Consider the following 12810-nt stretch of genomic DNA (forward strand, 5'->3'; position numbering starts at 1 on the left):
ACTAAGTTTGTGCAAATTTTCTCCATGTTGAGGCGGTTAAGATCCTTAACCTTTACCATCTCAACCCTTAGATGATGGCTTTGTGTGGGGCTACACCAAAATTGGTATATTCTATTAAATCAAGCCATCACTTTATTAATTTTTTTTAAGAATTCCCATACAAAAGTTGTTGGCGGTTCTATTGTATCGGAAGTGTGGAAGAAAATTTGGAATTCCAATGTTCCTCCTAAAGTGTTGTTGGCTTTACTTATGATGATGTAATTGCTTCTGACTATGTTATACTTCCTGTGTTCTTTTTCTACTGCATCAATTGGTTTTTCACGCATGCCAATGCATAATTTTTACTATTAATATCTTTATTTACTTTTTCGTAAACTTATACAAATTTGATATTTTGAAAGTATATATCAAGACGAATCCGACAATACCCCACATGACTATATTTGTCTTTACATAAAAATAACAATATATAGTGAAAGGGTATGATAGTGAATGAATAGTGTAAAAATCTCATTGTTATATTAGACTACGAATGGATGAAGTAGCTTCTTAATACATTTTGTTTTGCTCTAAAAAGAAGTCTCCAAAACATATGAATATCACGTATCTGTTAAACAACTTTATAATTAATATAAATGTGTATTTCTCTTAAACACAAAGTTTTTGATCAAGTAGACGTATAGAATCGTTTATACGTTTTCAATGTAGCTGATATATAAACATTTTAATTGTAATAAGTTCCCGTGCATTATGCACGGGTCCAAAACCTAGTTAGTAATAAAAATACAAAGAGGTTATATTAGTGTAATCTATACAAATATATTAAAAGGCGTTCCTATGGAGTTTTACTTCATGTAATCCATGTACAATAAAAAAAATTGAGAAATTGCATAGTATAGGGTTTGATCCCAAGACCTCAAGTACATATACTAAAGTTTTAACCACCAGGCTAAGTGTATTTAGTGTTATTATCATAAAGTATTATATTAATAAATGAAATTTTTTCTTACCTGGTGCATAGCTCGGGTCTAATAACTAATTTTAAGTAAACACCATACACTTGTTTTGACTTATATGATGGAGATGAGCTTATCTATTTAATAATCATTATATTTCTCCTAAAAAGTAAAATGATAAGAGTATCTTAACTGACACAAATAATAACTATGATTCCCAAACTAAATAAAATGACAAATTATACTAACTGACACACAGGACAATTGTTGAACCCAAGTAAAAATATAAGATTATCCTCTTTGTTTTCTCAGTGTTTTTATGACTTGTTAATGGATGTTGTTTTTGTTGTTAGTTGGATCTAAAAGTTTAAGTATAATTAAAATTTTATGCCTTTAATTTTGTAATTGATTTGGAAATTGCTTTAGTTATGTTAATTTATTCTTCAATCATAAACATTTTCTTTCATTACACCTATTTTTATGACAGTTTATTTAGTAACGTTGAACTTTCATTGATATGCATATTTTTAATCAGGAAGGGCATGAAATCTTAATAAATAATATTATTTTTGTTGAAATAAGGATTTAAAAGTCTCTTCATGGGGGGACACCATAGCTCCTCCTTCAGCTATGTAATAGATATTGACAAATTATTGCCGGTAATCTATAACTTTCTTAATAGAAACTAGTATATAAAGATTCACTCAACTAAAATACGAACAATAGTCTACACAAGTCTATTGGTATATATTTGACTTTGATGGATATGAGAGATATTTTTTATAAAATTATTTCCTCTATTTTTTAAATGTTACAATATTTTGATTTTTACACTACTTACATATCAATTTTTGGTGACTTTTTTTAATACTAATATATACAACAAGATCAAGTATTTAAGAGATATTGGATTTGTTTTGTATGTATATTTACAAAATATCATTGTTTTTATAACTTACACTAACAGATGTTCAAAGGTACGACATTTGGTCTTGTAAGAGACCATACTATTTTCAACTTAGGATTAGGCGACGGTCCAAACCCAATAATAAGAAGAGAACGGATCACCTTTCACAATACGACTATAATTCCATTTAGTGACTTGATCATATGCCGAGTCGAACTTCGTAAAAAAAAAGTGGCCCACATTTTTTTGCACCAAAACCCACTATTTCGGGGTGGGCCAAAATAAGTTTAGCGAAGTACTTTTTCAGACTGGAAAAAAATTTAGTTTGCATCTTCGAATTTGAGTTTACGACGAGCCAACTTTTTTAACCTGAGGGCCAAATAGTGTTGCCCAAAACCCGCTAATCAAATTGATCACCTTTTATTAATGACCATTTTAATCCACTAACTAATCACATTCTTTAGTCTGTGTATTGACTAGTCTAATCAACTCGGCAAGACTGTTGGGTTATTTTTAAAATTTGCGTGATATAGTTTGAGATTCAAAGGAAAAAAAAGGGGAAAATCGACTAGGTTGGTGCAAGAGTCGAGGGATAGTATTAGGTCATAATGACATTAAATGGGCTTGTTAATTGAGAGAATTAGGTTTGAATTTGTCCAATTTTATGTTAAAACTAAACCGCTTATTCTAATAATTTGCGAATATATTAATGATTGAAGCGACCCGTTAGCATATACGTACGTAAAATATTGTAATCTTTACGAAACAAATGAAGCATATAAAATCTCAAAAATCTTAAAGAGACTAATAGTCTTTCTTATATAACAAATCTTTGTACATTAGCATAAACACAATCTAACTAGTTCATGCATAACCACTTGTTGAACATTATTTGATATTACATGATTTTCTCGTGTCTATGGATTGACATGGGTCCAGGACCATAAAGGTTAGGGTCCAACTTTCCTAAACCTTTAGTGCCCGAGTCCAAAAAAATGCAGGGTCTGAGTCAGGGGTTTTCGGGACCTAACACATGTGCATCCCTACCCGTAAGGGCGTGATCCTATTTGAGTTGGGATTGACTACTTATGCATTTAATTTATTTTTGTTAACGTTACACATTCGTGTTTTTTTCAGGTACTACGATGTACGACATACCGTACTCAATTTGTTTTCTACACGTTAACATAGTTTAACTTTCAAATTTACTCTATAACAACTACATCATCATTACATATAACTATATAAGGGTCTCCCCAGCTTATGTTCAGTTCAATTCAATTCAGTTTAGTTCAGTTAAATTCAGCTTTAAACAATACTTTTACTCTCACATATCACTACTCATTTCCGTTCAATTCAGTTCAGTTCAGTTCAATTCAATTCAGTTCAGTTCAATTCAATTCAATTCAGTCCAATTCAATTCAATTCAGTTCATTTCAATTTAGTTTAGTTGTTTAAAGAACAAGCCTAAGTTAAACTATATCCATTAGATTATGAACTGCAAACGAAATTGATATCGTTTTCTAATGGCAAGCGACAATACGTTAAAAAAGGTAAGTCTACACGTACTGGAAAAAAATTGAAGTCAAACGTAAGAATCGTAAAAGTATAAGAGCATAATACAAAAGCTGAACTATTTTTAAGAATCGTAAAAGTATAAGAGCATAATACAAAAGCTGAACTATTTTTCAAAAGAACCCTTAAACCTTTTTTTTTTTTTGAAAAGCCACTAATTAAAACAAAATGTATAAAAACTAATATTGCACGACATTTTCTCCACCAAATTATTTTGATATAACAATAATCACAATTATTGAACCCAATATTCCTCAAAAATCTATTGAATTATCAATTGATTATTCACTTTACCCCACAAACCCCATGTACTCACCAGCTCCCCCCAAATATTCCATAACACCAAGAATGATTGGAGTGAGCATGTCCATATCCATAGCTAAGGAAAAAAACAATGACACATTTGGAATCTCTTTCCCCTTTACCTTAACCTTTGATGGTAGTAGCCTAGTAGGCTAGGTGTCATGGACCCACCTTTCTTAGGGCCTGTTCTTTTCGGCATAAAACAACTGAACTGAATTGAACGGAACTGAAATGAATAGTAATGTGTGAGTGTAAAAGTATTCTCAAGAGCTAATCTGAACTGAAAATAAGTTGGGGAGAACAGACTCTTAGAGGTCCCACTTAACTAGTCTTCTAGCTCAAGCTCCCAAATTTCCACATTGGCTGGCTCACACCAGTCAGTCTCACTCACAAAAAATAAAAAGAAGAAAAATGGTCTGAGAAAAGAGAGGATTTTTCCAAGAAAAGGAAGGATGACCATTCCAAGGCTAAAAAAGTGAATTTGATCTCATAGTGGAGAAATTTCTGCTGACTATTCCATCTTCTTCATTTGGAATAGTACCTCAAGAAAATAAATTTAATGTAATGTTAATGTGTAAGTTTACGTTTCAATTACTTCATTCTTCACTTCACACATTTTGTTCCTCCCAAATTTCATGGGGTGCGTTTTTTTGTAGGGTGTAAAAGTCTCTTTCTTTTACTCTATCGCTCTATATATTCATCTATTACCCCCGTTTTTTCCATGAAATTTTTGATTGAAAGATTGTATATTTGAGCCAAAGTTGCAATTTTTTTTGTGGGTGCTGAAGGATGGAGTTCTCCAGGTAAATCCAGTTTTCAATTGGCTTTTTTCTTTCTTCGTTTGTTTTGGATTTGATTGATTGATTCTTGGAAAAACCCTCCTTGAAATGTTACTATACATAGTTAATTAGTGCCTAATCTATTCCTATTGATGCAAAAATTGGCCAAATTGGGAAAAACCCGTTTCATTCTTAGGTTAGAGCAATTTTTTTATATGCTCTTTGAGTGAAGGAAAGGGAAATTTATTGATGGGTAATCGATTTATGTGCCTTTTTAGTTAAGAAAAGGGGAATTCTGGATGGGCATTTTATTGAGATAGTGGGGCTGAGATGTTCCTCTGCTTATTTGTTGGTTGATAAAGTTTTGGTCATTGGTGGAGTTTTGGGTACTAGTGGTAGACTGAATTAAAGAATTCAGGTGATAGCTAGAAAATCCGAGTTTTCGGTGTTGGCTCATTAGCAAACTGTTATGTCAACTGAAGCTTGTGGTTCTAGCTTGCTAGTGGATTTGCCAGATGATATTCTTGCTATCATCGGAAAGTCTCTTTCATCACGGGACATTTGCAATCTTGGCCTGTGTTGTAGGAGTCTTAATTCGCTTGCTGCCTCAGATAAGATTTGGCTTACTCAATGTGAGATGGTAGAGGTGGTTTCTCCCAAAGAACTTGTTGAGTGGCGAAAGGCAGTTTTATCATATAAGGCCCTTTGTAGGTTTCTTATCAACGTGAAGCCATTGTTCGGAATTTGGGTTCACCAGAACCCAGAGCTTGGCAATGTTGTTTATGTCATGCCTGGTTTTGTTTCAGTGGTTGGTTGCCGAATTATTCCTCAAGAGGTAGGTCCTTTAGGTATAGAGGATGGTCCTATTCTTTGGGCACCTGTGTTTGAGGTGATTGGTGATGATAATGGGGTAAGCATGTTTATATTACATGGAAGAGATAAGGATCATGATTATATCTACCCTGGTTCAGTCAAGTCAATTGATAAGACTTGTAATGTGTTGCTGCTTGAAGTTGAGCCTATAAAAGGGAGAAAGAGAAGCAACTTGTTGCATAGTAAAAGCTTTGAGCACCATTCAGACGAGGAAGTGGGTAGGAAGGTCTATATACCAGACAGTCGGATTTCAAAATCACATAGGTTTGCTGAACCAAGTGTGCAAACAGTGCCTTTCAGCAAGCTGTCATTTGGAGATCGGAGAAAATTACTTGACATTGTTACTAGCCAAGTACGCATGCAAGTTCCCGATTCAGTTTCCGCGCCTCTGTTTCCTTGTTTGAGGAGTGCTGAAGATAATTTTCAGAAAGATGTCGTGCACTTAACTGAACGTCAAGCTATGCTAACCAAAATGCATAGGCTTGGCAGGGAGTACATTGATTGGACAGCTAGTCATGAACTACCTTGTCTCCCAAACCAGATAGATCTGAGTGAGATAAAGAAGATGCTAGATCGTTCAAGCGGCTTTCGTAATTCTCTTAGTGGAGATGAAACTCGCACACAGTGTGCAAGGAAGAAAACACTTGGTGACTATGTCAGAGATTATACTCGCCAGATGCTTAGGAGATCTAGCTTAACAAACAGTGGCCATGGAGTTAGGAAGAATAGTTCCACTAGCAGCGAGAATAAGCATGCTCAACTTCACGATTTCCTGAGTTCGGGAGATACCATAGGATTGACATTACATGCGTCAACCATGAAGTTGTCGTCATATCGAGCATGGCCAAATATGCATGATAGTCGATTTGCTTTGTACAAGTTGCCTGTTCAAGTAGCCTCAGGTGATCAAGACTATGCTGGTGTGTGGGGAGGAACTTTTGACTGGCCCCCAGGAAAGCCTACTGAAGACAAGCCAGGAAAGGCATTATTTTTTCTTGTTCTCTCCTATTACGAGGAGTCACCAGGGCAAAAGTTACTCATTGGCACCAAGATTTTGGAAGGCACCCATTATGTTTTGCATCCAAATGGTTCAGCTATGTTCATTGTAAATATTAACGAGTCTTCAAATGAGCCATTCCCTTGGGAATCTGGTGCAGATCCACTCCCTCTTACTGTCAAGCAATCTTTTCCTGGTGAAGGTATTGCTAATGGTTATGGTTTTAGATATCCTGGCTCAAAGCCTGGTTCACTTTTTGTTCTCCAAGATGGAATGCTTGCTTTTCTGTGGAAAGAAACCAGGGCTGTTCTGACCTTGCAAAGGCTTGATTTGGGAGACCTTCTGAAGAAAGGTGAAAGGGTACCCGCTCTTCCGCCAATCACTAACTTTTCATATCTAACGAAGTCCTATTCAAATGTGTTTGCGGGATTTGCCAACACGACAACTTCTTTAACTTCACCAAGGTATGCCTCATTATTAGTTACTGTATTATTTGACTCTAACCCCCTTAGAAAGTTGACTTTTTTCTAAATAACCACCTTATAAACACCTTTTGATACATAACCACCTTATATGACTTTTTTGTTTTAGATTATCACCAATTGACGGCTTTTGCGAGGAAAAATAACAATCATATGAGACGGTTATTTAAAAAAAAAGTGTTTATAAGGTAGTTATATGAAAGAGTTGACTATATAAGGTGGTTAAAGTAAAAAAAATCCATATTTACATGCTGTAAGTGTATAAGTTCTGCTCTATGATGAACATAGTATATTGTTGTTGCTTTTTTGCAGGAAAACACTGGCTAATAAGTACATAAGCTAATAGAATTTATGTGTACTAGTAACTCATAAGATACACTGTTTCTGGAAACTCATAGCTTTTGTTTTTCTTGGTATAATTTTTCCTAGTGACCTCTGTTTTTACTTTCCAGTGGTTGTTTTGTTGCCCTTTATCTAAGGTGCTTTATATGAAGTCACTGAAAGAATCAATTGTGAATATAATATGTTGGAAATGACACATTAATGTAGAATTTATCAAGTTTCGCTGTCTCTATGCAAAAGAAGAGTCGAAAAATAGTCTTATGCCCTGTGGGTGTTTGTGTGTTTTCTTTTACATTTTGGTGTATATTGCTCACCATTTCTCGTCAGTAGCTATGTTCCATCAAACTTTTGGACAAATAAATTAGCAAACATGGTTTCATCAGATGTTTGGACCTTGTTTCAAATAACGCAATTAATGATATAATTCCTGGTAAGTATTCTTGTTTTAGGTTTGTAAAATCTCTAATAGGAACCAATATTCCCATCTTTTTTTAGTGGGTCATGATACAGACAGAGTAAGAGACAGGCATCAGATTGAAAAATGACGTTGGTTAGTCAAAGTTGTGGTATAGAGGTTTGTAAATAATAATATTGGATGAGATATTTATGTGAAGGAACTGTTACATTTTTAAGCATCTTTTTTCAAGACTGTGGTGCTTGAGTGGTTGAACCTAGTTTGGTGGTCTGAAGCAATATGGATGATACAGACAGATTAAGAGACAGGCATCAGATTTAAAGATGACGTTGGTTAGTCAAAGTTGTGGTATAGAGTTTTGTAAATAATAATATTGGATGAGATATTCATGTGAAAGAACTGTTACATTTTAAAGCTTTTACAAGACTGTGGTGCTTGAGTGGTTGAACCTAGTTTGGTGGTATGAAGAAATATGGATGATCGATATTTCGCATGGAAGTGACAAGTTTATTTTGTTAATGAGAAATTTGAATTTTTGGATGGCATTTATGTACTAGAGGAATACAAGGTGGTTTAATATAGTTGGTTGGTCTAATGCCAGCACTGTCTTTTGGAACCTTGGTTAAAAGGAGATATTGCCACCAGTTCCTGGGTTTCTAGGTACTTCACTCTACCTCTCCCCATTCTGAATTTATTGACTTTTAGCTGAATAACTGGCAATTTTTCTTGACTAATGAAGGGCCTGGGTGCAGTTGCATGTTATGCATGTCAGGTGTGTTTCTATTCACACTTGCGAACAATAGATTCAGCGTGCTCTGAAGGGGAGTGAGTAGAATTGGTTTTAGGAGTTTTGGGGGTGGGGAGGAAGATGGAAATAGAGAATGCGAATGGTCTGTCTGATGCCCAATCTAGTAGTTTTGAGTTGTCATCACAGGATGTTGATCACGGGATTATTTGTCAAAGCATCAAAGCAGAGATATTTTTTTTTTTTTTTTTTTTTTTTTTTTTTTTTTGGGGGGGGGGGGTTGCTTAATCAAATATATCAGAAGCTGCCGCCTAGACCTGGGTTGGATGCGTTTCTGTATAGGAGTATCAAGTTTGCCATAGTGCGACATTTAGGTTATGGGGACATTGTCCTAATATCAAATAGGGGTTTGGAGACATGGACACATGTTGTAACTTTTTTTCCTAATCTTTGTCAATAGTGATCCAAATATAGAAACATGAAACTAACCTTATTAGGGAAACATACCCAAATCCCAACAAAACAAGTCAGTTTGTTTGCAAGTTTTTTTTAGAGGGCTATTGGGTCCACACATAAAATATCACTCTATCCAAAGATCCAGATTTCTGGATCTGAGGTGCTGATTGCTGAGGAGAGAGAGAGGGAGAGCAAGGAGGGGGTCGCCTCTGCATCTTCCCTGAAGCCTTGAATAGTATATTTGCTCCTTGTAAGTAGTTTGCACTCTCCTAAGCCGCTGTCCTGTTGCTGCACCCTCTTTCCTTATTTTACTTGTGGATGCTGTATACCTTATAGTGGCATAAAGTTTCTGATTGCAATGTCCAATGTTGGTTATGCACATGTTCTTGTTGTGCCATGTCAAACAGGCGAGAAAGCAAAAATGCCAAGTTGGAAGTACATAGATCTGAAATCAGAAGGATGGTAGTTGGAATATTCCTATAGGTCCTTTATAATGCTGTAATTTACAATGGTGTCCTGTCTGAATCTTTTCGAAGAAATCGTAAAAATTGTGTATGACCAGCCACTTTGATGAATGGTATTACTGCAGAAGCATATACCTCTATTATGCCTGCCTGCTTGTGTAATTCACTAATTTGCCACTCTAAAAAAAGATTTGAAGTGTAATAGTTGCAGAATCATATACCTCCTTTTTTGCTTTCATGCATCCATGTCTGCAATAGTGGAAACAGATTGAACCCGTCATGAAATTTTGATGCTCTAGATTGTGTGCTATTTGGAGGTTATGCTGGTTTATAGGTTAACCAAAGAAAGTCCCAAAGTATGAGTCTTCGACAAGGATGGACTTGTCAAATCTACTAATGTTAGGACCTTCATATATCTTTAAAAATTTGGCATATCAGATGTGTTAACTTCCATCATTATCCAATATTAGGCTACGTTCTCCTCCTTTACTTCAGTTCAAAATTCAAATTAGTTTGAGTGAGAAGTTCAATTTAGGGCCGATAAGTTCATGTTAGCGCTATCAAGCTCAACCCAAGGCTAAATAAAGGCCCATCCATAGTTCAAATAAGTTTAGATTATTTCAGATAACTGAAATTTGGGTGAAGAATACACTACAGTTGGCTGATGGGTATACCCCCCCCCCCCCAAAAGCATCTATTTGTTTGACATGTAGAGTATGATCTTCTTTTTCGTGCAGTCTGAATCTTGTGGTGTGAAGTTTCTCACTTTGCTAAATCCCCTTGACTCCTTGTATATGTGATTGGTTTGCACCTTCTCGTTTTTACTTCTCATTTGATGCTACAATTGCGATTATATCTGTTATTGGTATGTAACTTGGCATCTTCCACATTATCTGTAATCCCATGAGTTTAATGATTGTCCCTTGTTTTCTTTTACCCACAGGAAAAACCATATATAGGATGTGTTGAAGTCTATGTACAGAAAAATCAGTTCTACGGCTATTGGTTTGGTTCAAACGGATCGATAAGGTTGCATTTGGAAGCATTGAAGCCTTGGCAACCATCGACTCATCGATGCTTCTTCTCGTAATTGTCACAAATCCTTCAAAAATAATATGATTTTTATACAGAAATGAAGTGTATACATAAGTATAATCAATAATGCTTAGGTACTTATAGTTATGTATGATGAAATCAAATATTTTAGCATAGAGTAGTACATAATGGAGTTGAGGTAAATTTTCACTTCCGTACTTCTCCTGCTCTTATAAAGGACTGTAATTCTGGTACTTGAGTTGAGGACAAGTTATATTTTGTTCTAGTCAGAAAGAAAGAGACAATACTTCATGTTTTTGTCCATATTTCCCTCTCCATTGATGCTTTTTTTTGTGGGGGCCATAAATTATATGGTCTAATCGTAAATGCAACATTGTTTGTGGAAAAATTTATCAATTGAGATTTATCATTGAACTTGTCATTTAATGTTAGATTTATTGTTCCAAATTACTTTTAACTTTCAAGTTTTTGCGACAAACTACCTTATAAAAAATTTGTTGTCCAAAACTATCTTATATTTACCATTTTTTGTTGACAACTATCTTATTCTAGTTTCCGACATTGACGCTTTTTTTTTTTTAGTTTTTCTAATGTCACGTAATATCATTTGACATTTTTAAACCCTTTTTTCATTTTCCCATCCTATTTTCCTCATTTCTCTGTGCGCTCTCCGTGTCTTTCATATCTATGTCGACACTTTGTACCACCAATCTACCTTAGGAAAATGGAGATTCGACGGGGAGTGGGGGTGGGGGATGGGGGGCTGTTGGGGTTGTGGGAGGGGGTTAGTGTTAGGTTTATGGTTTAGGTTTAGTTTTAGGGTTAGGGTTAGGGGTAATGTTAGGGTTAGGGGTTAATTAGGGTTTTAAAAAGAAAATTAGGGTTAATGACTAACGACAGTTAACGCTGTTAGTCATTAAGGGATTTGGGTGCATTATTATGAAACTTAGGGGTACTCCATGTATTTTGAAAAGTTGGGGAAGTAGCTCGTGAATTTTCTGAAAACTCGAGGGTATTTGGTAATCCTTTGTAACGATCAAGACTAATAAGTAAGTCGGTCCATACAGTTGTCCATGTACCATTAGAAGATTCGGCAGCAACTGTAGCCTTTGCTTCTTAGGGAGGAACTCCAAGTTGGAGAGATACTCAAAATGCTGCCATAACATATGTTTCTATATAGTACTGCTTCTATCGTCAAATATTTATCTAATTTTACATTTACAGCCAAACTTATATATCTTTGATCGTGTTTCTCACCATTATAAATATTAACTTCTTATGACTCAATCATTGTTAAATTCATATCAATATAGTCTTAATACATCAAAATTTATTGTTTTACTATTACGTAATCAAAAATATTAATAGTTATAATAGTACATTAGAGACACGAAAAATCATGTACGACAAATCGACAACTATCATAACAAAGGAACTATTGATTAAAATATGGTCAAAGAAAAATATGTGCTTTTGTCTCGTACAACAAAAATACTTCCTCCGATCCTAAATAAATAAACATTCCATTTACTTTTCTGCATAACCCAATGCGCTTGTCTGATCATTGTAATCTTTAATTGCGCAAAAGCACAAAATATAAAAAGTTGATATATTGAATGACTATATTCAAACAAATCTAATAAGATTCCGTAAATAAGATCACATTTGACTATTTTTTTTATTATATAATAGCGAGAAAATAGAGTTAAAATTAGTTGATAAATTCACTCAGTTGTTCAATAAGTTTTTTCTTACAATTTAATACAATTCAGTTCAATTCGAACAAAATAAGACAAATTCAACTCAGTTCATTCAAAAAGAACACAATCTTATTTAGCAATAGCGCAAAAAATCACCGTTTAAATACTACTCCCTCCGTCCCAAAATATAGTTCGCATTTCTATTTTGAGAGTCAAATTTTAAAAACTTAGACCAGCATTAAATACATGTCTTAAAATGGAAACAATTTATGAATTCAAGACAAAATTTCACATCATTTGAGGTAATTAATGCTTGATTCAAATTTTTATTTCTATTTTAAGCTTCTTATACATAGCCCTAAGGACTACATATATCATTTTTCAAATTTATAATATCAAATTTTTATATTTTTTTCTAATAAGAAATAGAAAATATCGTAGGTCAAAAATACATCTTGGAGATTGTACAAAATGAAATGAGAATTATATTTTGGGACTTATCCAAATCCTTTCCATTCCGTTTACGTTTTCCATACCAAACACCCTCTAAGAGGGTGTTTGGTATGGAAAATTTTGATGTAGGAAACGGGTTCAAATAAGTGTTTCCATTTCTAATTGTTTGGTATGAGTGTTAAGTAACAAATACCGTTTCCAAGGGGAAACATAATCCCCCCATTTGTTACCCTTATCAAACTAGTGGAAACAAATCATGTTTCCTTCCTCAATCATAATCCTCTCAATTGTTTCCATTCTACTAGGA

General features: G+C 34.5%; 1 protein-coding gene across 1 annotated transcript; it reads left to right on the forward strand.

The window, feature by feature from the left end:
- The first annotated feature begins 4106 nt into the window (after positions 1-4106).
- Positions 4107-10653, forward strand: LOC104890579 (F-box protein At5g39450). Its single transcript, XM_010676119.4, has 2 exons — positions 4107-6854; positions 10238-10653. The coding sequence occupies exons 1-2, from the start codon at positions 4990-4992 to the stop codon at positions 10251-10253; spliced, it is 1881 nt and encodes a 626-aa protein (XP_010674421.2). The 5' UTR covers positions 4107-4989; the 3' UTR covers positions 10254-10653.
- The last annotated feature ends 2157 nt before the right edge of the window (positions 10654-12810 follow it).

Source organism: Beta vulgaris, chromosome 4, assembly GCF_026745355.1.
Source record: "Beta vulgaris subsp. vulgaris cultivar EL10 chromosome 4, EL10.2, whole genome shotgun sequence".
NCBI classification, from domain to species: Eukaryota; Viridiplantae; Streptophyta; class Magnoliopsida; order Caryophyllales; family Amaranthaceae; genus Beta; species Beta vulgaris.

Bases quoted from the DNA above. Each gene is read 5' to 3' on its own strand.
- LOC104890579 (XM_010676119.4), top strand. From the start codon at position 4,990: ATGTCAACTGAAGCTTGTGGTTCTAGCTTGCTAGTGGATTTGCCAGAT.